We start from the raw sequence: 24,720 nt of genomic DNA, 5'->3' as shown, positions 1-24,720 counted from the left end.
GCACAGCCATTTTCAGATCTCTCCAGAGATGTTAAATCGGGTTCAAGTCTGGGCTCTAGCTGGGCCACTCAAGGACATTCACAGAGTTGTCCCGTAGCCACTCCTTTGTTATCTTGGCTGTGTGCTTAGGGTCGTTGTCCTGTTGGAAGATGAACCTTCGACCCAGTCTGAGGTCCAGAGCGCTCTGGAGCAGGTTTTCATCAAGGATGTCTCTGTACATTGCTGCATTCATCTTTCCCTCAATCCTGACTAGTCTCCCAGTTCCTGCCTCTGAAAAACATCCCCACAGCATGATGCCGTCACCACCATGCTTCACTGTAGGATGGTATTGGCCAGGTGATGAGCGGTGCCTGGTTTCCTCCAGACATGACGCTTGCTATTCAGGCCAAAGAGTGCAATCTTTGTTTCATCAGACTAGAGAATTTTGATTCTCATGGTCTGAGAGTCCTTCAGGTGCCTTTTGGCAAACTCCAGGCGGTCTGTCATGTGCCTTTTACTGAGGAGTGGCTTCCGTCTGGCCACTCTACCATACAGGCCTGATTGATGGAGTGCTGCAGAGATGGTTGTTCTTCTGGAAGGTTCTCCTCTCTCCACAGAGAAACGCTGGAGCTCTGTCAGAGTGACCATTGGGTTCTTGGTCACCTCCCTGACTAAGGCCCTTCTCTCCCGATCTCTCAGTTTGGCCGGGCGGCCAGATCTAGGAAGAGTCCTGGTGGTTCCAAACTTCTTCCATTTACAGATAATGGAGGCCACTGTGCTCATTGGGACCTTCAATGCTGCAGAAATCTTTCTGTAATCTACCACAGATCTGTGCCACAATACAATCCAGTCTCGGAGGTCTACAGGCAATTCCTTGGACTTCATTTCTTGGTTTGTGCTCTGACATGCACGGTTAACTGTGGGACCTTATATAGACAGGTGTGTGCCTTTCCAAATCATGTCCAATCAACTGAATTTACCACAGGTGGACTCCAATCAATTTCTAGAAACATCTCAAGGATGATCAGTGGAAACAGGATGCCCCTGAGCTCAATTTTGAGTGTCATGGCAAAGGCAGTGAATACTTATGTACATGTGATTTTTTTCTTTTTTCTTTTTAATAAATTTGCAAAGATTTCAAACAAACTTCTTTCATGTTGTCATTATGGGGTATTGTTTGTAGAATTTTTAGGAAAGTAATTAATTTAATCAATTTCGGAATAAGGCTGTAACATAACAAAATGTGGAAAAATTTAAGCACTGTGAATACTTTCTGGATGCACTGCACAAGCCAAAATAGCATTTTTTCTATCTCCTGTCCAGCAGTGCTCAAAAATGTTGCAGGTTAGTGCCTTCAGAGCATGGTGTCAAAGACACATACAGAGATTCGTAACGATACGCCAAGTCATTCGTAAAATACAGCATTTTATGACTAAATTCAAAATGGTTTAATTATGTTTGCTGGGTTTTCCCAAGAGCTATTACAAAAATAAGGGGGTAGTATTCACAAAATGTACTCTAGTAAAAGAAGGTTTTGAAGAAGGTGTTTAAAACCTACATACAAATGACTGTTAGAAAAAAACACACACATTTGCTTAACTGGACTTTTGTATCCAAATCTTGTCATTTTTTCAGATATAGTCCTTGTGACAGCTTCCCAGAGTTTCAAATATTTAGTTAATAGGAGTCTTTGCAGACACAAGCATACTGTACCAGGACTACGATAGACGGGTTTGCAAGGCAAGGGATTATGTTACAGTGATGGCGGCAGGCACTGCCAGGGATACCCTAGTTAAACCCTTCACAGACTCATTCAGACACTCACATGCCCTGTGACTGGAAGGGAACCAGTGATCATGAAAAATTCTTCACATTCTTATAACATGGTCATATGGAGTAAAATCATCATACTCACATTCTGCTGGAGAGCCGCTGCTTTTGGTTGATCATGCTTTTTGGCTTCCAGGCCCCCTGAGACACTCCCATTAAGAGTGTGCATTTTTTTCTGCTCTTTATCCATCATCCACAGGATCCACAGTCCAGTCCTAACTTTGTGCTGCCAGACTGAATAAAGAAAGACAAAACCATATAAAAAAACAAGTTTATTTAGCCTGGTCCTAATTCAGCACAACATTAAATCATTTAGAAATTAAGAAAAACATTTATTCTCAGAGTGTTGTATTGATGTTTGTGTTTTTTTGGTAGTCCATTGATTCAGATTACTTCAATCACAGGCAACCTTAAAAGCCATGTCAATGGTTAACATCATTATAACATTTTAAGTGTTGTTGCTGAAGGTGTCTGCATCAAGGTCAACACAGATGTTATGGACTCTCTGGCAGATCTGTTTACTTGTGCAAAATAACATCTGCTCCACATCCAGTCTAATTTAGATCAATTTGTCTCCTAGCAACTACAGTAAAAACCAAATAGTCAAAAGGTTCAGAACTGAACAACTGTCAAGAGCCACTCACTACTATACATTGCAATAAAATGTAAAGGAAAGTGAAAGCATGAATAAATGTTTAAAAAATACTTATCATACAAAATCATGTCTGTAATGAAACATTTCCTTGCAGAACAGTCTCAATCTCTCAATCACCAAAAGAGAAGGACACATTTTTTTGGTAAATTTTTACTATTATTTACTTTTAGTTACTGATATTAAGAAGGATAATTTATTGTCAAGGACATCCAGAAGACATCACTAGAGAACATGGTCTCATTATTTTTTTGCTCAAATTTGTTCCTATTTTTCTGCACTGTTACAAAAGGGACTAATAACATAGTTGCACATTTTAAAGGCTAATAATTCATATTTGTTTCCCATTATTATTACTTTTTGCTTTAAAAAGTATTTAAAACAGTACTTAGTGATATTGGATTGAAGATTCACTGGCGTACTATCAGGGATAGTTAACTGCACCAGTTACAGCATCTACTAAATAAACATGCAGTTTCCTTCAAACAAATACATACATTTATATCTAAAAGCTTAATGTTGAAAAATTTTTAATATCATTTGTCAACTACCCATTCACAGATTAAATAAACACATCAACAGTTTCAACAAACAATCAGTTAGGATTTGGTTCTTTCTGATACAGTACAGATCTGTTCTTCACAGTTTCTTCTATTGTCATCACTCTGAGACAATCAGAGAGGCTATGTGACATTTTTTTTCCACCACAGTACAAACACATCAGTACAAATTGGCAATACCTTTATTACAAGTTTTTTAAGCATTTTACTAAAACTATTGTTAAATGTTTTTCAGCTGCAGTTAGCACAACAAACTTTAGGTTAAATGACAATCTTACTTTCAGTCCCACCAGCTCCAAAGTCGCATGAGTATTATGTTCAATTGAAACGTTAAAGACAAACCTGTAAGGCAACAGTTTTTCCAGCAGGTATCCCAAGTTTTGATCCATTTCCAAATTCATCTGTTTAATAACCAACAAAAGTAGGCGGGACCTTCACGGTTCAGTCATTCTCCTGCCTGACTGTGATTGAAGCAAACATGTGACAAGGAGGAGGAGAGCAACCAGGATTGGCTAGAGGTGAGCAAGGTTAACATAATGTTTGGTCTAACCAACACAATACCCCTTTGAAAGAGATACTCGATATGGTTTGGTTGGAAAGAGGGGGTGATGCAAACAGAGCGAGTGAGAAACAGTGTGTAGCAAGTGAAGGATAGTCCAGTGTACTGAACTGTCCCAAATCAAAAGCACTGCCGTTATAACACAATACAAGCCATGGCTCAAATAAATACAGGCCAGTAAACACTTAAACCAGTTATCATTAGATAATACAGCTTCACAGATTCGAATCAACACAACGAGTGCCATACACAGACCTTAGCAGGGAAAGGGGCGGAAGGATAAAAAAGGGCACTGATTTTTTTTTAATGAGTAGTAATTATAAATGCTTAACTAATCTCTTTGTATGTACAAGAAAATGGTTAAATACAAAAAAAGCAGTCTATTCTGTACATAATTATTTTAAATTTTTCTTTGTCACAAATAATAGCCTATTCTGTTGTATCTCTCACAAAAAGCACCATGGTAATACACTTGTTTATTTATTTTTTCAGATATGGTCTGTGATAATCCCATGTTTTTGACATGTGCCATAATGGTATTTTTTTAAAGCATCTTGGAGTATCATGACAGTATCATGAAATATGAACATGATCAGTCATTCAGTACCATAGTATTACCCTGGTAACATGGTGCACGGTGCAAAGGAGTGATAAGAAAGTGTGAGTGTGAGGCGATCAGGGTCCTTGAATAACGTGTAACAGGCGAGTAAGGGTAGCTGGTGGAGTTTCTGGTGCCCCACTTGGCAAGGCTGTAACCATGTCTTAAACATTTGGGGGGACCAAACCATTTTGGGGTGGGGGGCCGTGGGTGTTGAGGTCACAGATATAATGGTACTCGGTTCTTTAAATTAGTAAATAGTAAAAGTGCTAACATTACAATTTTCTGAATAAAGGCTTTAAATGTGTTTAAAAATTTTTTATTATAATCTTTGGTTTTAATAGAGATGTTATCTCTTATTACCCCATATATAAATAAATTATTTACAAAATCTTAAAGACATTTGTCATGATTACCTAATAATATTTGCACTAAAAATATATGACACTGTCCTTGTCACAACCTAAAAACTCAGTGAAAGCCACAAGTCACAGGTCTTACCATATTCTAGTTCTAATCTGAGGCTGATAATAATGCTCTACTTGCTCTCTATTGATAATTTTCTTAGATAATGTCAAGTGAATTGTTTAAAAAGCTCCTTCAAAAGACTGCCAGATTGGGAATCTGGCCATATTTGATTATTGGATATGACTTGTCCCCCTCAATGTATATGGGGTATGATGGTGCCCCCCTAGCAGCAAAAAAAAAAAAACACACACACACACACACACACACACACACACACACACACACACACACACACACACCTGGTCACAAAAAGTCATATATTTACACATATATAAAAACGTGTGAGAAAATTTTATTTTTCAATACATAAATAATATTAACAGTTTAAGGTTTGTTTTAATCACAGTTTCATTTGAACTTACATCTGAATTTACGTTACAAAAGAATGTCAAGGTAAGACAGTTTATTGTTGGCATGGTGTACAGTAGGCCTACACTAATAAATCTTGATATTATATATATCAATATATATATATATATATATATATATATATATATATATATATATATATATATATATATATATATACCTATATAGGTTTGATTAACTGTTCTTTTAATTAACAGTAAAACGGCCTTCATACTTTAATTAATAAACTAATACATACATAACCTTATGCATAATAAACTGTTAAGCATTGTAACAGTTATATAGGCCTACGACATATCCAATCCTTATATTAGGATGCACATCCAGTTCATAGAGTTAATGATTAGCCTATTTGTTTTATTCGTGTACAAAAAAACTATTTTCTGTGTATAGTGAAATAGCGTTCCTATTAAGAAATATAAATTAAGATGATTTGATATCACGAGGAATAAACGGCACCACCGAGAGCAGAAAAGACAGAAAAAAATGACATCTGAAGAGCTACAGCTACGAGATAACTCGTCATTTGCGGAGCGCCATAAAAAAACTAGCACGGGTGCAGTGACACTCGGCAATTTCTCAAAGTTTAATAGCATACGTTTTTATTTAAATGCATTCATATTTTCACTTTTAACAGCGAGGTAAATATACAGCGCAAAATAATTATGGTGACCCCAGCGCTGCAGGCACAAGAAATGTCCCGCCCCTTACTGAAACACAAAATATGATTGGTTAGAAAACATCGAACCGCGTCTAATATGAACGTTCTGATTGGTAGCTCAGCTGAGTCGGAACGTCTTATTACGCCTGTGCCATCAGTAGCGGTCCTGCTTCCCGCTGCTCCGTGAAGAGAATCTCTGTAGGCTACACTTATTTTAAAAAAAAAAATAAAAAAAATAAAATAATAATAAACACAATTCACTCAGCGGTGCTGCGGCATCACCTCAGTATAATTAAAAGTTCCCTCTCAAGAGGTCTCTCCTATTGCGTAAGTAGCTAACGCTATGGGAAAACTCCGTTTCTCGAGAAATATTGAAGTCTTTATGTAAAACGCATTGCAGCTGCACAGCAGACAGTAATGAGCGAGGCAGCTCGGTCATTGGCTGTGCTGCGGCAACTTGCTCGAACCAATGATGGGGCGACTCTGAACGCGCGACCAATGAGCGCGCTTCACGCCCGCGCGCTCAGAGCCCGCCAAGATTAGCATGGCTAAGGCTATATATTAGGCACCCTGTCATGAGAGTTCTTTAGATTTAATCTCCTTCAGCGAAGACCTTCTCTTCGCTGGATCCTCCGGATTGTTGGAGTCTTTTCGCCCGCCATTGACAAGCCTACAGCAGGACTGCTAAGAGGACGCCGGCGCCTTCAGCCGCCTTCGAAGCCTTCTGCTACGCCATCCGGCGCGCATCACTGATATCCTTTTTTACTTACAAGTGTTCGCCTCTGCGACGCTTTTGATTTAAGTAAAAAAGCGCAATTTTCGAGGCGTTGTTCCAAATGCCTTTAACCTGCGCCTCGTGCAGAGGCCCTCTTCCTGACGGGGACCGTCACGTTATCTGCACTCGCTGCCTGGGACCTGACCACGCAGAAGCTGCTCTCATTCAGGGCGGATGCCCCGAATGTGACTCCCTGGGCCTCGCCGAGCTGCGCGCTCGCTTTGCTGCCTTCGCCGCAAACGAGCCTGCTTCCACCGTGCTGCCGTCTCCTCCGTTCGAGCCGCGCAAGAAAAAGCGCCGCTCACAGAGGCTGCCAGAATTCAGTGACGTCACGCCGGGCCAGTCCCCGCGTGCTTCACCACTACCCAAGATCTCCCCGCCGCCAGTCCATTTCACGCAGGCGGACCAGCACCCCTCCAACAGAGCGGTGGGTCTCGTCTCGTTCGGCGCGTCAGGGGACGACGGTGAAAAGGATGACAGCCTTTCTATTGACGCTGCATCCAACGACTGGCCGGGCTCGGCCTTCGACCCCGCGCCGTCGACATTAGCGGACACGAGCACGGGCACCAGCATGGACTCTGAGATCGTCCGCATCCTGTCCAAAGCCGTGGAAGACCTCGGGCTCGACTGGTCTTCTCCGGAAGAACCCGCCCGCAGCCGGCTGGACGAGTGGTTCCTGCAGGGGCGCCGGCAGGCCCCTCGACAGAGACCCTCCCCTTTCTTCCCCGAAGTTCACCACGAACTCACAAAGTCGTGGAAAGCACCGCACTCTGCTCGCCTGAAGCCTTCTTTCTCTCCCTCGCTCTCCTCGGTGGACGGCGCGAGAGAAAGAGGCTATGAGGGAACCCCGCCCCTCGAGGAGGCTGTGGCCAACCATCTGTGCCCACCCTCCACCGCTGGATGGAAAGCCAAAGCTTCTCATCCCTCGAAGCCCTGCCGATCTACCTCAGATCTCGCCGGCCGAGCATACGCCGTCGCCGGCCAAGCTGCGTCAGCGCTTCATTCCATGGCTGTTCTACAAGTTTATCAGGCCAAACTTCTCCGCACCATGGACGAGTCGGGACCTGAACCTGAGGCTTTCAAGGACCTGCGCAGCGCCACTAACGTAGCCCTGCGAGCCACAAAGGCCACCGCCCAATCCATCGGCCGGGCCATGGCTAACCTGACTGTCCTTGAGCGCCATCTGTGGCTGACGCTAACAGAGATGAAGGACGCGGATAAGGCGCCATTTCTTGACGCGCCTATCGCTCCAAGCGGCCTGTTCGGACCGGCGGTAAAAGAGTTTGCTGAACGCTTCACTGAAGCTCGGAAGGATTCACAGGCTATGCGTCACTTACTGCCCAAGCGCTCCAGCTCGTCTCAGAGCCGCCAGAGACCGCCTCAGCAGCAGCAGCGAGCCAGGGCTGCGCCTCCCGTCTCCCAGCCAAAGAGCAGACCTGAAACGGACGCTCGACGCCGCTCGCATTCCGCTAACCGAAGGAAGCCGCCTGAGCAACGGGGTCCTCGGCCCAAGATCGTGCTGAACCCGGAGCCTCGTAAGTCTTCCTAGCAATAGGAAGAAAAAGAGAGAGTGCGTGTCTCGCAAAAGCCGGACCACTCTCTCTAAAACGTGTGAAACATTACCCAGTCCCCTTACAGGCGGCTGGAAATGTCTGTACAGCAGTCAATGGGCCAGTCACAGAACTCGCTCACCTGCATTCAAACGCCGTTTTAACGGCAACACACAGAAATCACAAAAAGAGTCATTTTCTGCCTGTGTCACTAAGGGGTCACGTGTCCACACTAAAGTGCGCATTCCCACGTATCAATACTGTCCAAACAGTGCCGAATACTTCCCCAGCTCCAGCTGGACGCACCATATATGTAGATCGTGTGTCTATTGTCATGTATGCACCACTACACGCAAGCACTGTTCCCACAGTTATAAACACTTCCCCAGTAAAAGCGGGAAATACTATAAAGGTAGCGCGCGTGCCTGCTGTCCTGCATGCACCCCTACACACAAACACTGTATGCATAGCCAAAACCCCCCCCGCCGCGAGCGGGAGGCTTTATGAAAGTGGCGCGCGTGCCTACTACGGTATATGCACCCCCAAACCCATAAGCACTGCCCATACAGTTTCAAACAGTTCTCTGTCTCATGCCGCAAGCATCACAGATGCGACGCGCGAGCCAAGAAACTCCCGCTAAGAGCGGGAAGCTTTATGAAAGTGGCGCGCGTGCCTATTACAATGTATGCACCCCCACCCGTAAACACTGTCGATACAGTTTCAAACATTTCTCTGTCTCATGCCGCAAGCATCACGGATGTGACGCGCGAGCCAAGAAACTCCCCGCTAAGAGCGGGAAGCTTTATGACAGTGGCGCGCGTGCCTATTACGATGTATGCACCCCCACCCGAAAACACTGTCCATACTGTTTCAAACATTTCTCCAGCTCATACTGCGAGCATTTCGGAGATAGCGTGCATGCCTGTAATCTCACACGCACCCCTGCACTTGGCACTCAACAAGGCTGCTCAGCGCGCGTCCGCGCCTCTGACAGCTGTAAGCTCAGTGTTAGCACAAGGCAATTTGCCGGTGGGGCCCATACGTCACTGCGACATGCCCCCAGCCAGCATTCAGCCCATATCTGTGCGAGCAAAAGCCTGGGAAAAAATTCCCCGACATGCCGAAATGGGTTTTGAACATAATAAAACACGGTTACTCGCTTCAATTCAGCTCGCAGACCACCCCGCTTTTCAGCGGTGGTCGAGACGAAAGTGAGGAGAGATGTGTCACATGTTCTACGCACCGAGGTGCTCAAACTAATAGAGAAGGGCGCTATAGAAACTGTTCCTCCCTCTATGAGCGAGGCAGGTTTTTACAGCCGCTATTTTCTCGTCCCAAAAAAGGATGGTGGCCTCCGCCCCATCCTAGATCTCAGACATCTGAACAAAGCTTTAATGATTCGCTCGTTCAGAATGTTAACGACCAAACATATCCTCGCGCAAGTTCGCCCCGGGGATTGGTTTCTATCAGTGGATTTGAAAGACGCTTACTTTCACATTCCGATAGCGCCTCATCACAGGCCTTTTCTGAGATTCGCTTTCGAGGGACAGTCATTCCAGTACACAGTACTACCATTCGGCCTATCATTGGCCCCCGTACATTCACGAAATGTATGGACGCAGCACTTTCCCCCCTGAGACAGCGGGGAGTGCGAATACTGAATTACCTCGACGATTGGCTAATCATAGCACAATCAGAGAATCAGTTAACGACGCACAGATCTTGGATTATCAGCCATCTAGAATGCCTGGGTCTGAGAATCAATTTTGCAAAGAGCGTGCTATTCCCCAGCCAGAATATCTCCTTTCTGGGAATAGTGCTAGACTCAGTGCAGATGACGGCGCGCCTCTCATCAGAGCGCGCACTCTCCATTTGACGCCTTGCAACATCATTCAGACCGGGCGCGCGCGCCCCGTCAAACGATTTCAAAGGATGCTTGGTCTCATGGCCTCGGCATCAGCTGTACTCCAGCTAGGATTGTTGCACATGCGTCCTCTCCAACGCTGGCTCAAGAGCCGTGTCCCCACTCACGCGTGGCGCTCGGGCCACTTTTTAATCAGAGCAAATCACAGCTGTATAAAAGCCCTGACGCCCTGGAAAGCCGTCGACTGGTATCGAAGTCTGGTATTGAGTCTGGGCGTGAACACACGGAGAAAAATTATCACGACAGATGCCTCCAAAATAGGATGGGGGCCATTTACGAGGGCAGGCCTGTCTCCGGCTTTTGGTCAAACCCGGAAAAGCGCCTACATATAAACTGTCTGGAAATGAAAGCGGTCGCCTTGGCTCTCAGAGCCCTGCTTCCGTACCTGAAAAGCGAACATGTCCTGGTCCGAACGGACAACATGACCGGTAGTATCGTATATAAATCACCAGGGTGGACTCAGGTCGAGCTCCCTGCACTCTATGGCCAGGGAGCTCATCTCATGGTCACAGCACCACTTGCGCTCGCTGAGAGCAGCGCATGTGCCAGGCATCCTGAACCAGGGAGCGGACATGCTGTCAAGAGACAAGGTTCTCCCAGGAGAATGGTCTCTCCACCCCCTGACGGTTCAGTGGTTATGGCAAACCTTTGGCAAGGCGGAGGTCGACCTCTTCGCCTCCAGGGAAAATGCGCACTGCCCCCCTTTTCTTCTCAAAGAGCACGGACGCGCTCGCCCAAGTCTGGCCGAGCCGCCCCTTGTATGCTTTTCCCCCGATCGCGATGCTACCTCAGGTCATCAGTCGGATCAGGGAAGTGAAATGTGCAGTGCTCCTGGTAGCCCCTCTCTGGAAAAACCAGACGTGGTTTCCAGAACTGATGCAGATGATGCAATCTGCCCCATGGCCGATTCCGCTGAGGCTAGACCTCCTCAGGCAGGCCAACGGGATGATTCTTCATCCCCGCCCGATCTGTGGGCCCTCCATGCATGGCCCCTCAACGGGTTCCCGAGAACCTCCCCAGTGGAGTTTTGAGAACCATCACGGAGGCGCGAGCGCCCTCTACGAGACGCTTATATGCCCAAAAGTGGAAAGTGGTCAGTGACTGGTGTGATACCAAGAGCTTGAACCCCAAATCGTGCGAGATACCAAGTGTACTCGCCTTTTTGCAAGAGCTGCTGGAGGCGGGCCGCACACCCTCCACGCTCAAAGTCTATGTGGCTGCCATAGCGGTGTCACACAATTCTGATAAAGGACGTTCATTAGGGAAAAATGACCTAATCATTCGTTTCCTAAGAGCAGTCAATGGGCCAGTCACAGAACTCGCTCACCTGCATTCAAACGCCGTTTTAACGGCAACACACAGAAATCACAAAAAGAGTCATTTTCTGCCTGTGTCACTAAGGGGTCACGTGTCCACACTAAAGTGCGCATTCCCACGTATCAATACTGTCCAAACAGTGCCGAATACTTCCCCAGCTCCAGCTGGACGCACCATATATGTAGATCGTGTGCCTATTGTCATGTATGCACCACTACACGCAAGCACTGTTCCCACAGTTATAAACACTTCCCCAGTAAAAGCGGGAAATACTATAAAGGTAGCGCGCGTGCCTGCTGTCCTGCATGCACCCCTACACACAAACACTGTATGCATAGCCAAAACCCCCCCCGCCGCGAGCGGGAGGCTTTATGAAAGTGGCGCGCGTGCCTACTACGGTATATGCACCCCCAAACCCATAAGCACTGCCCATACAGTTTCAAACAGTTCTCTGTCTCATGCCGCAAGCATCACAGATGCGACGCTGCGAGCAAGAAACTCCCCGCTAAGAGCGGGAAGCTTTATGAAAGTGGCGCGCGTGCCTATTACAATGTATGCACCCCCACCCGTAAACACTGTCGATACAGTTTCAAACATTTCTCTGTCTCATGCCGCAAGCATCACGGATGTGACGCGCGAGCCAAGAAACTCCCCGCTAAGAGCGGGAAGCTTTATGACAGTGGCGCGCGTGCCTATTACGATGTATGCACCCCCACCCGAAAACACTGTCCATACAGTTTCAAACATTTCTCCAGCTCATGCTGCGAGCATTTCGGAGATAGCGTGCATGCCTGTAATCTCACACGCACCCCTGCACTTGGCACTCAACAAGGCTGCTCAGCGCGCGCCCGCGCCTCTGACAGCTGTAAGCTCAGTGTTAGCACAAGGCAATTTGCTGGTGGGGCCCATACGTCACTGCGACATGCCCCCAGCCAGCATTCAGCCCATATCTGTGCGAGCAAAAGCCTGGGAAAAAAATCCCCGACATGCCGAAATGGGTTTTGAACATAATAAAACACGGTTACTCGCTTCAATTCGCTCGCAGACCACCCCGCTTTTCAGCGGTGGTCGAGACGAAAGTGAGGAGAGATGTGTCACATGTTCTACGCACCGAGGTGCTCAAACTAATAGAGAAGGGCGCTATAGAAACTGTTCCTCCCTCTATGAGCGAGGCAGGTTTTTACAGCCGCTATTTTCTCGTCCCAAAAAAGGATGGTGGCCTCCGCCCCATCCTAGATCTCAGACATCTGAACAAAGCTTTAATGATTCGCTCGTTCAGAATGTTAACGACCAAACATATCCTCGCGCAAGTTCGCCCCGGGGATTGGTTTCTATCAGTGGATTTGAAAGACGCTTACTTTCACATTCGATAGCGCCTCATCACAGGCCTTTTCTGAGATTCAGCTTTCGAGGGACAGTCATTCCAGTACACAGTACTACCATTCGGCCTATCATTGGCCCCCGTACATTCACGAAATGTATGGACGCAGCACTTTCCCCTGAGACAGCGGGAGTGCGAATACTGAATTACCTCGACGATTGGCTAATCATAGCACAATCAGAGAATCAGTTAACGACGCACAGATCTTGGATTATCAGCCATCTAGAATGCCTGGGTCTGAGAATCAATTTTGCAAAGAGCGTGCTATTCCCCAGCCAGAATATCTCCTTTCTGGGAATAGTGCTAGACTCAGTGCAGATGACGGCGCGCCTCTCATCAGAGCGCGCGCGCTCTCTATTTGACGCCTTGCAACATCATTCAGACCGGGCGCGCGCGCCGCCCCGTCAAACGATTTCAAAGGATGCTTGGTCTCATGGCCTCGGCATCAGCTGTACTCCAGCTAGGATTGTTGCACATGCGTCCTCTCCAACGCTGGCTCAAGAGCCGTGTCCCCACTCACGCGTGGCGCTCGGGCCACTTTTTAATCAGAGCAAATCACAGCTGTATAAAAGCCCTGACGCCCTGGAAAGCCGTCGACTGGTATCGAAGTCTGGTATTGAGTCTGGGCGTGAACACACGGAGAAAAATTATCACGACAGATGCCTCCAAAATAGGATGGGGGGCCATTTACGAGGGCAGGCCTGTCTCCGGCTTTTGGTCAAACCCGGAAAAGCGCCTACATATAAACTGTCTGGAAATGAAAGCGGTCGCCTTGGCTCTCAGAGCCCTGCTTCCGTACCTGAAAAACGAACATGTCCTGGTCCGAACGGACAACATGACGGTAGTATCGTATATAAATCACCAGGGTGGACTCAGGTCGAGCTCCCTGCACTCTATGGCCAGGGAGCTCATCTCATGGTCACAGCACCACTTGCGCTCGCTGAGAGCAGCGCATGTGCCAGGCATCCTGAACCAGGGAGCGGACATGCTGTCAAGAGACAAGGTTCTCCCAGGAGAATGGTCTCTCCACCCCCTGACGGTTCAGTGGTTATGGCAAACCTTTGGCAAGGCGGAGGTCGACCTCTTCACCTCCAGGGAAAATGCGCACTGCCCCCCTTTTCTTCTCAAAGAGCACGGACGCGCTCGCCCAAGTCTGGCCGAGCCGCCCCTTGTATGCTTTTCCCCCGATCGCGATGCTACCTCAGGTCATCAGTCGGATCAGGGAAGTGAAATGTGCAGTGCTCCTGGTAGCCCCTCTCTGGAAAAACCAGACGTGGTTTCCAGAACTGATGCAGATGATGCAATCTGCCCCATGGCCGATTCCGCTGAGGCTAGACCTCCTCAGGCAGGCCAACGGGATGATTCTTCATCCCCGCCCCGATCTGTGGGCCCTCCATGCATGGCCCCTCAACGGGTTCCCGAGAACCTCCCCAGTGGAGTTTTGAGAACCATCACGGAGGCGCGAGCGCCCTCTACGAGACGCTTATATGCCCAAAAGTGGAAAGTGGTCAGTGACTGGTGTGATACCAAGAGCTTGAACCCCAAATCGTGCGAGATACCAAGTGTACTCGCCTTTTTGCAAGAGCTGCTGGAGGCGGGCCGCACACCCTCCACGCTCAAAGTCTATGTGGCTGCCATAGCGGTGTCACACAATTCTGATAAAGGACGTTCATTAGGGAAAAATGACCTAATCATTCGTTTCCTAAGAGGCGCTAGGAGGATGAACCCCCCTCGCCCCCCCTCGGTGCCGATCTGGGACCTGGCCACGGTCCTGGACGCACTCAAGAGTGCCCCGTTCGAACCTCTCCGAACCGTGCACCTTAAACAGCTCTCGCTCAAAACTGCGCTCTTGCTGGCGCTAGCCTCAGTCAAGAGAGTGGGCGACCTGCACGCGCTGTCATCAAGCGCTGCTTGCCTGGAATTTGGACCTAACGACTGCAGAGTTGTCCTTAGGCCAAAGCACGGGTATATTCCTAAAGTGCTCTCCACACCCTTCAGAGTACAGGTGATATCTCTGGCAGCGCTATCGTCCCCAGCGGACGAAAGCGACGCTAATTTACTCTGCCCGGTCAGGGCGCTCAGAGTATATTTGGAACATTCTGCCCCATTCAGACAGACGGAACAATTATTCGTATGCTTTGGCGGCCGCACTAAAGGTCTCGCAGTTTCAAAGCAAAGAATATCGCGCTGGATAGTGGATGCTATAGCGCTGGCTTATGAAGCCAAGGGCCTTCAATGCCCCTTAGGCGTCAGAGCTCACTCTATGAGGAGCATGGCCTCCTCGTGGGCGTGGTCGAGTGGGATACCCATTGAAGATATTTGTGCGGCGGCAGGCTGGGCCTCGCCTTCGACATTTATCAGGTTTTATAACCTACAGGTCCCCTCATTGCATTCCAACATTCTATCAGCCTGACTGTAGAATGGACTGGAGTATATATGCTGAGCATTATCTCCTCCCTTATAGGTCCGTCTCTGACTGACTTAGAGGATTTTTTATGCATATCAATACATAGAAAAATCAGTACATAAGTTATGTGTTTGTGTTTTTACAATGAGCGCCCCACCATGGACCTCCTTGGGACAAAGGCACTCTGTATTTTCCCATTATATAGCTCGCCGTTGGCCGGCTTGTTGGATAATCACTTTGCTTTAAGGCTCAGGCATCCGCCTCTGGCTTTATAGAGCGAAGTCAGCGCGCACAGCGTTTTGCATGGTGTTCCCATAGCGTAAGCTACTTACGCAATAGGAGAGAGCTCTCGAGAGGGAACGACTCGGTTACTAACGTAACCTCGGTTCCCTGAGAGGAGGGAACGAGTATTGCGTAAGCTGCCGTGCTTGTGCTTGGTCAGTCGCTTCAGTCGATTGAACCTAAAGAACTCTCATGACGGGGCGCCTAATATATAGCCTTAGCCATGCTAATCTTGGCGGGCTCTGAGCGCGCGGGCGTGAATCGCGCTCATTGGTCGCGCGTTCAGAGTCGCCCCGTCATTGGTTCGAGCAAGTTGTAGCAGCACAGCCAATGACCGAGCTGCCTCGCTCATTGCTGTCTGCTGTGCAGCTGCAATGCGTTTTACATAAAGACTTCAATATTTCTCGAGAAACGGAGTTTTCCCATAGCTTAAGCTACTTACGCAATACTCGTTCCCTCCTCTCAGGGAACCGAGGTTACGTTAGTAACCGAGTCGTTATGGGTCAAAAGCCTCCTCGCTGTTCTGGCGGCCATCCGTATAATAACTCATTTTAGGTGGGCATACGCAAAATTCTTTGATTGATAGGTGGGCATACGGCGTATGACTGTGTACGCCCTAGAGCAGAGGTCGGGAACATTTTTTCACTAAGAAGACAATTTATTTTTTATTTTTGGTTGATTCATTTGAAAGAGCCATACCACAAACAAATAATTTACTATTTGAAAAGTTTTTAAATCATATAATGTTTATATTGCCCATATACTGCTCAAAAACACCACAACAAACAAATATGCAAAAATGAATAGGTAAAATGTTGCAATTTGGAACTGAGTAAATGTGCTTTAAAAATGTAATGAATTTATCGAAACACAAAAAAATTTTTAAAATACATTTCTAAATTTAAATTGCACATTAAACGAAACAAAAAAGCTATTAAAATAACAGAGGTGATAAAAAAAATCTTCTATATAACCACCTCCCCAAGTCCAAACATTTACCATCTCCAACAGCCCCATTTCCCATCATGCATGCATCCGTCAACGACACCAGGTGGAAAATTACTAATAGCTACAAATTAAGAAATAAAGACAATTATAAATATAAAGATAATTATAATAATCATCATAGTAAAGTGAGTATGCCTAATAAATTCTCTAGTGTCCCCAAAAAATGCTGCCAAATGTGTTCTTATCGAATGTGTTTGCATTGTGTTTTGGTAATACAGATTATGCTGCCTAAAGAAAAGAAAATGGAGCACCGTTTCCCTGCAGAGTTGCGTGCACAAAGTTCGTAAAAGCGAACTGCTCTGTGATGATCGGAGATCATTTGCATCATGGGGCAGTGGTGGCTCAGTGATTGAGGCTCAGGGTTACTTACCAGAAGGTTGGGGGTTCAAGACCCAGCACCACCAAGATGCCACTGTTGGGCCCTTGAGCAAGGCACTTAACTCCAGGTTGCTCCAGGGGGACTGTCCCTGTAATAAGTGCACTGTAAGTCGCTTTGGATAAAAGCGTCTGCCAAATGCATAAATGTAAATGCATTCTCATAGACGACATTATACTGACAAACAGTTTTTAGTCGAATTAAACTGAGAAAAAGGAGTGATAACTCTTTACATGCGCTTGTTCAATGAGACAGTTTCCCGCTGCATGCCTCTGAACAAAGAGCAAATCAGACACGAGCATTGATGACTTTTCTTTTGTCTGTTCTTAAAAACATAATAAAGTGTGTTTCTTCAAGCACGTTTTTGTGACTAACAGCATTTCTTGTCATGTCTTACTCCGAGACGTCTTACAGGTCACCCACCTGTTGCAGGTAGATGAGCAAAATTTCTCGCCCATGAAATACATTTGGACAAGGATTTTATGAACAGGATTGAGCCTCGTCGCATTTGGAGTGTGGCAGGTGCTATTTCACACTCTGAGCGCAGAAATAACAAATGTGCAAAAAAATCGCTTGTAGAAAATGCTCTTAACAGCTAAGATCTGTAGTTTTTGGGAAACGAGGCCCAGAACTCTATGCATGTGCGTGCGTGTCTTGGAGAAGTGCTTTCATTGCATTCATGAACATCAGAGCTCACTGCGCACACATATCAAATCAGACTCGCATTGGCGGCTTTTCTTTCACCTGTTCTTCAAAATATAATCACATATGTTTTGTCAAATGCACCTCTTTTTGTTTCATTTCTTGTAATATATCACTCCAAGGAGTATAAGAGGTCACCTAAGGCAGTGGCTGGTAGAGGAGAGCGGGGCACAAACGAACACAGGGTTAGTTGTAACACATATGGTTTAAATGTTTCCACACATGCTGGTAAGATGAAACTTAATTTGTTTACTTGTTGCCATATCAACACTGTGTAGATAAAAAAAAAGAAATGCTGAAAATGTTTAAAAAACTTTGGAAGATATCACCAAAAGTCAATTTTAAGTAGCAAAATTGCTACTTTCACATGAAAGTAAAATTTCATCTCTATTTTTACAGTTTACTTAAAATGAGGCAGACTTGGTATAATTTTAACCTCCAGTCTTTTAGCTAGCATCTTACTTAGTCTTTTTATTCTCAGATAGCCAGCAGAAGTGACTAGCCAGGTTTAAATTCAGTTGTGCCAACAGGTCACATTGTAAATTTATAGAGATACTTTTCCTGCAGAAAGTGTGGGTGCGATTGCAAAGTTTGTAGACAATGACTCTGCATGAAAAATCCGCATTTGGCGGGTGTTCGTTTCAAACCTTGTTCACCAGGAGTAGGCTGTACAATAAATTCGGGAGAAAGGAAATCAAAACAGTGTAATTGACTTCAAGCTTTGCAATCACACCCACACTTTCTGCAGAAAAATTATCTCTAGAAAGTTTAAACGATCATGTGTTGGTGAATGTTGTGACCCCCCACGAGCCACTTGATTTTTAACAAAGAGCCACAGGTTCCCGACCCCTGCCCTAGAGACTAGGAGTGCGTATAGGGCATAGGGAGGATCACTTGCAACTGGAATCTGCCCCTGATCTGCTGTAGCGCGTGTTCTTAAAGGCACCTCCACTTAATTTTCTTTAACACACCCGTGATTTACAAAGAAATCTCATAATAACACATTATTACTGTTATTGTGAGACTATGACAAGATTTTAATTTTGCTTGCACCCCTGCTGCCCCTGTTCTGTGCACGTCAGTGAACACAATTGAACATCCCGGTTAAATTCAATGACCTCTGCTCTGACATTATTGCCTAACTCCACAACATGGTCCACGAGTTCAAAGGTATGACAGGTGAGATCAGCAGGTAAGATAGGAATGTTTCAGCACTGACCCCACCAATATAGTGTGCCCATAAAAAACTAATGTCCTCTTATCTGTGATTTTAAAAGATTGCTATCTCTCTTTCCATCCATCCATCCATCCATCCATCTATTTGCTTTTTGTGTTTGATTTTTAGATTGTATCATACTGCAGAAATAATCTTTACATTTATTTTGAAAAAAAACCCAATATTTTTGTTTTCTTTGTTGTTATTCTGTACATTGTGGTTTATGTTGAGCTGTATGAAATCATCACACCATATTCTGCAGCCTCATCCTTGACCTCAAGAAAATGAAACTTCAGATTGCAAACACTATAATCCAACAGAATATATACAGTATCTCACAAAAGTGAGTACACCCCAAATATTTGATTATATATTTTCATGTGACAAAACTGAAGAAATGAAACTTTGCTACAATGGAAAGTAGTGATTGTACAGCTTGTAACAGTGTAAATTTGCTGTCCCCTCAAAATAACTCAACACACAGCCATTAATGTCTAAACCGCTGGCAACAAAAGTGAGTACACTCCTAAGTGAAAATGTCCAAATTGGGCCCAATTAGCCATTTTCCCTCGCCGGTGTCATGTGACACGTTAGTGTTACAAGGTCTCAGGTGTGAATGGGGAGCAGGTGTGTTAAATTAGGTGTCATCGCTCTCACACTCCATCATACTGGTCACTGGAAGTTCAACATGGCACCTCATGGCAAAGAACTCTCTGAGGATCTGAAAAAAAGAATTGTTGCTCTACATAAAGATGGCCTAAGCTATAAGAAGATTGCCAAGACCCTGACACTGAGCTGCAGCATGGTGGCCAAGACCATACAGCGGTTTAACAGGACAGGTTCCACTCAGAACAGGCCTCGCCATGGTCCACCAAAGAAGTTGAGTGCACATGCTCAGAGTCATATCCAGAGGTTGACTTTGGGAAATAGACGTATGAGTGCTGTCAGCATTGCTGCAGAGGTTGAAGGGTGGGGGGTCAGCCTGTCAGTGCTCAGACCATATGCCGCACACTGCATCAAATTGGTCTGCATGGCTGTCATTCCAGAAGGAAGCATCTTCTAAAGATGATGCACAAGAAAGCCTGCAAACAGTTTGCTAAAGACAAGCAGACTAAGGACATGGATTACTGGAACCATGTCCTGTGGTCCGAAGAGACCAAGATAAACTTATTTGGTTCAGATGGTGTCAAGCGTGTGGCGGAAACCAGGTGAGGAGTACAAAGATAAGTGTGTCTTGCATATAATCAAGCATGGTGGTGGGAGTGTCATGGTCTGGGGCTGCATGAGTGCTGCCAGCACTGGGGAGCTACAGTTCATTGAAGGAACCATGAATGCCAACATGTACTGTGACATACTGAAGCAGAGCATGATACCCTCCCTTCGGAGACTGGGCCGCAGGGCAGTATTCCAGCATGATAACGACCCCAAACACACCTCCAAGACGACCAATGCCTTGCTAAAGAAGCTGAGGGTGAAGGTGATGGACTGACCAAGCATGTCTCCAGACCTAAACCCTATTGAGCATCTGTGGGGCATCCTCAAACGGAAGGTGGAGGAGCACAAGATCTCTAACATCCACCAGCTCCGTGATGTTGTCATGGAGGAGGACTCCAGTGGTAACCTGTGAAGCTCTGGTGAACTCCAAGCCCAAGAGGGTTAAAGCAGTGCTGGGAAATAATGGTGGCCACACAAAATATTGACACTTTGGGCCCAATTTGGACATTTTCACTTAGGGGTGTACTCCCTTTTGTTGCCAGTGGTTGTAAGCAAGCTGTACACTCACTACTTTACATTGTAGCAAAGTGTCATTTATTCAGTGTTGTCACATGAAAAGATTAAATCAAATATTTACAAAAATGTGAGAGGTGTACTCGCTTTGTGAGATACTGTATATATAAGGGTGTAGATTTGGCTTGAACATTGGGTGGGTTGCAGCATGAAGCATTTGCATGTTGTTTTGATTATTGGGGGGTTACCCCCAATATATATATATATATATATATATATATTGGGGATATAGAAGCACCTCTATCCAATACATTTTGTAGTAGCAAAATTACTCCATAAACCAGGGGACACCAAGAATAATTGTAACACATTACATCTAAGCACAAATAACTCCTGCCTGATTTCAGCTGAAACTCATGTACCTTTAATTTTTAATATTAGGAATGCCAATATATATGTAAACAAAACATTAGTCTTCATTTGGGGGTTGGTTGTTACACTTTTTTGGAACCAAGCCAAACCCTGTCAGGCATTATATTGTAAAACTTTTACCATTCCTGTCAGACAATATATAACTAGCATCATAAGCTACACATTGTTAAAAATTTAACATAGTGTTGCATTAAAGTGAAGTTTATTGTTAGCACATTAAGCAGAGTACACAAAGTAAAGCAAAGTTCACATTATTGACGTATTACGTATACATTCAGCTTTTGCAAATTTACTTATCAAGGAACTTCCAACGATGCACAAAGCCCTTTTTCACACTCCAGGTTTTGGGACGTGGAAGTAAACAATTGCAAGGTAAACTTCAACAGCGAAGAATGGGAGATCACAGCAAATATTATTTTAACTTATCCATTTTCTCCAAGAACAAAAGAAAAAATCCACTATTACATTTGAATGACTTCCATCCAGAAGAAGAAAAAAATAGAGAGTGGTGGATTAAGACAGTAAAATGGGAGAAGATGCCAAATTTACTGTCACTCTCTCAGCAGCTCTTATAGAAACCCCCTCGCAGCTGTGGTAATTAATTTTTTCAAACTTATACCAGGATAATATAACACAAAGCACAATGTTATAAACTTAAACTCAATATTTTAAAAAAATCATAATATGAAAATGTTTGAAAGATTTACGCTGCTAAATAAGGCAGAAACGCATCATCACTGTCTTTGAAAAAGGTCTATGGCAGTCTCAAATATATACAAAATATTTGAGCATTTTAAAGGTATATTCTTTGTATAATTCTTTACCTTTAGATAGGGACAACTTCTTTTGGCAGTCCCAAACACGTATATAAATCCACACGGATAAATGCACAGATACCTCACTGATGTGAGGTAAAAATTACACTGGAACTATCACAGGATGACTCGTATTTATACATCCTGCCTCCACTTGTAAATCAGTGTTGAAAAACCATTCGACTACTGAGCTCTCCTTATCATTTTAAAATCAATCATTGGAAACTATTTACTAGTATTTAATTAAGCATGATTGAAGATGGATCCTGCCAGGTAATACAAAAATAAAAGAGGTAAGGTAATTCTGACTTTTTATTTCATAATTGTGACTTGATTTCTCACAATTACGACTTTTTAAAACAGAATTACGTGATATAAACTCATAAATGTGAGAAATTAATTCACAAATGCGAGAAATAAACTCACAATTGCAAGAAATAAACTCACAATTGCAAGAAATAAACTTGCAATTGTGTGATAAAACTCACATTTGCAACTTTATTTCCATAGAAGAAAGGAAGTCATAGAGGTATTGAACAACAAGAGGTAAATCATCATGACATAATGTTCATATTTGAGTGAAATACCCCTTTAAGAACTTTTAGAAGTGCTGTAAATGATTCTTGATCTCATAAAGCAACTGATCCCACATCATAATATGTTTATTGTGTTAATGAGATGGAGCGCTTTGTTTGAACATCGTTTAGTGCTCAGTTTAAAATGGCTGATGAGATTTGACTAAATTACATAGAAGCATTGCTGATAGCAGTCCGTTTAAACAACTCAATCATCATGTTTAAATTAATTTGAAATAATGAAGAAATGCACAATTTAATTGCTTTGGTGTCTGTCAAAAAAGCCTACCATAACTGCACAGTAATTGTTACTACAACAAAACTGAACGTGATTTTAACCAGCACCATCATAAAAATGGCACAACAATTTTAAAAGCTTCAACCTTGTTTGAAAAAAGATCCCATATTAATGTTTTATGGCTTAACAATACTATATAAGGTTTTTGTTTGAATCATATAGCATTTTCTTAGGGGTAGCCTAAAAATGGCAATATATTTAAGCAATATCACACAAGCAAGAGTGCAATATAGCCCTACATCAGCACTGCTGTGATTCGGCCGCAGGCCGAGTGCCGTATGTAATCACAGCAGTGCTGATGTAGGGCATATAGCATGATTGCGAGTGTGATATTGCTTATATACAACAGTTCAATGAACAAGAACATTTTTAAAAAATTAGGAAAAACTGAGTACGGTCATAAAAACACATTTGTGCATGAACTACTTTCTTACACGACGGATCAGAATCTGGCGTTGCTGGTTCAAAACAAATTATACGTCTAAGCCTCCGTTAGCAATTAAAAATGTTCACTTCAGGAATAGTATCACGGCTTGTGCTGTTTCTAACAAGTCATTGGATAAACAAAGATAGACGGATGGGTGTGTGTGTGTGTGTGTGTGTGTGTGTGTGTGTGTGTGTGTGTGTGAGAGAGAGAGAGAGAGAGAGAGAGAGAGAGAGAGAGAGAGAGAGAGAGAGAGAGAGATGGAGCGTGTGCAATCACCAGTTGCCACACCCAATCAGAGATGCTGTCAGCTTTCTCAGTGGAAAATAGACGTCCAAGAGGGGGTATTACTCTTTATTTTGCTGTAGCCGGTGCGCAAGAGTCATTCACTATAGAAACAGTGATGTCCTCCACCATTTTAAACAGTATGTATCCAATGTTGAAACTCCAATAAAAGGTAAGCACATGAGTTCTGTAATAAATCAGTCTGTTGTGTCTCTCAGCATGAGCCTTAGTCCTGAAATTGTCAGTTTAAAACTATTACCTAGCTTTAGTAATGTAGTAGTAATACAAGTGATCATGGAGTGCTGTTCTATGTGAACAATGACTAATTCACTTTAGGACGGAGCCATGGAAGACCCAGGTGGCAGAGCCATGGGTGGCTCAGGAGGTTGAACCGTAGAAGGCTCTGGATTCGGAGCTGAGGGAGACTCAGGAGGCGGAGCCAATTGAGGCGGAACCATGGGAGGCTCAGTAGGCGGAGCTGTGTGAGGCTCAGGAGGCGGAGCTGTGGGAGGCTCAGGAGGCAGAGCCCTGGAAGGCCCGAGTGGCTTGAGAGGCGGAGCCCTGGAAGGCTTGAGAGGCGGAGCCCTAGAAGACTCGAGTGACTTGAGGGGCGGAGCCCTGGGAGGCTCGAGAGGTGGAGCCCTGGAAGGCTCGAGAGGCTCGAGAGGCGGAGCCCTGGAAGGCTCGGGAAGCTCGAGAGGCGGAGCCCTGGAAGGCTCGAGAGGCGGAGCCCTGGAAGGCTCGAGAGGCGGAGCCCTGGAAGACTCGAGTGACTTGAGGGGTGGAGCCCTGGGAGGCTCGAGAGACTTGAGAGGCGGAGCTCTGGAAGGCTCGGGAGGAGGAGCCCTGGAAGACTCGAGAGACTTGAGGGGCGGAGCCCTGGGAGGCTCGAGAGACTTGTGGGGCGGAGCCCTGGGAGGCTCGGGAGGAGGAGCCCTGGAAGACACAAGAGACTGGAGAGGCGGAGCCTTGGGAGGCTCGGGAGGAGGATCCCTGGAAGACTCAAGAGACTTGAGAGGCGGAGCCCTGGGAGGCTCGGGAGGTGGAGCCCTAGAAGGCTCGAGAGGCTCGAGAGGCGGAGCCTTGGAAGGCTCGAGGGGCGCTGGCTCTGGGACGGTCATGGCTACTGGCGCTGGCTCTTGGACGATCATGGCTACTGGCACTGGCTCTTGCACGGCCGAGCCTACTGGCGCTGGCTCAGGGACGGTCGAGACTACAGGTGCTGGCTCAGGGACGGTTGAGGCTACAGGCGCTGGCTCAGGGACGTCTGAGGCTGCAGGAACTGGCTTAGGGATGTCTGAGGCTACTGGCGCTGGCTCTTGGACGGTCGAGGCTACTGGCGCTGGCTCTTGGACGGTCGAGGCTACAGGCGCTGGCTCAGGGACGTCTGAGGCTACAGGTGCTGGCTCGCTGACCGTGGCAGGCGTAGGCGCTGGCTCGCTGACCGTGGCAGGCATGAACTGTGGAGCAGAAGCCTTTCTTCTCCTCC

General features: G+C 45.6%; 1 protein-coding gene across 4 annotated transcripts in view; it reads right to left on the bottom strand.

The window, feature by feature from the left end:
• LOC127651343 (b(0,+)-type amino acid transporter 1-like) overlaps nucleotides 1-21,740 on the bottom strand; it is a 56,508-nt gene extending 34,768 nt beyond the window's left edge. For 2 of the 4 annotated variants that reach the window (XR_007971563.1, XM_052137122.1), the window contains exons 1-3: nucleotides 21,659-21,732; nucleotides 16,751-16,847; nucleotides 1,895-2,043 (exon numbers count right to left, since the gene is read on the bottom strand). Coding sequence is in view for 3 of the 4 variants with exons in the window: in XM_052137122.1 (XP_051993082.1) it covers nucleotides 1,895-2,002 (108 nt within the window). In the remaining variant the exon portion in view is untranslated. Of the gene's footprint in view, nucleotides 1-1,894; nucleotides 2,044-3,363; nucleotides 3,379-16,750; nucleotides 16,848-21,658 lie in introns of those variants that run through there. The other 2 variants (XM_052137127.1, XM_052137129.1) reach the window with 2 other exon arrangements.
• Nucleotides 21,741-24,720: the final 2,980 nt, after the last annotated feature.

Source organism: Xyrauchen texanus, chromosome 1 (assembly GCF_025860055.1).
Source record: "Xyrauchen texanus isolate HMW12.3.18 chromosome 1, RBS_HiC_50CHRs, whole genome shotgun sequence".
Taxonomy (NCBI): Eukaryota; Metazoa; Chordata; class Actinopteri; order Cypriniformes; family Catostomidae; genus Xyrauchen; species Xyrauchen texanus.
The sequence above is the reverse complement of the archived record's forward strand: the minus strand, read 5'-3'. Positions and strand labels throughout refer to the sequence as shown.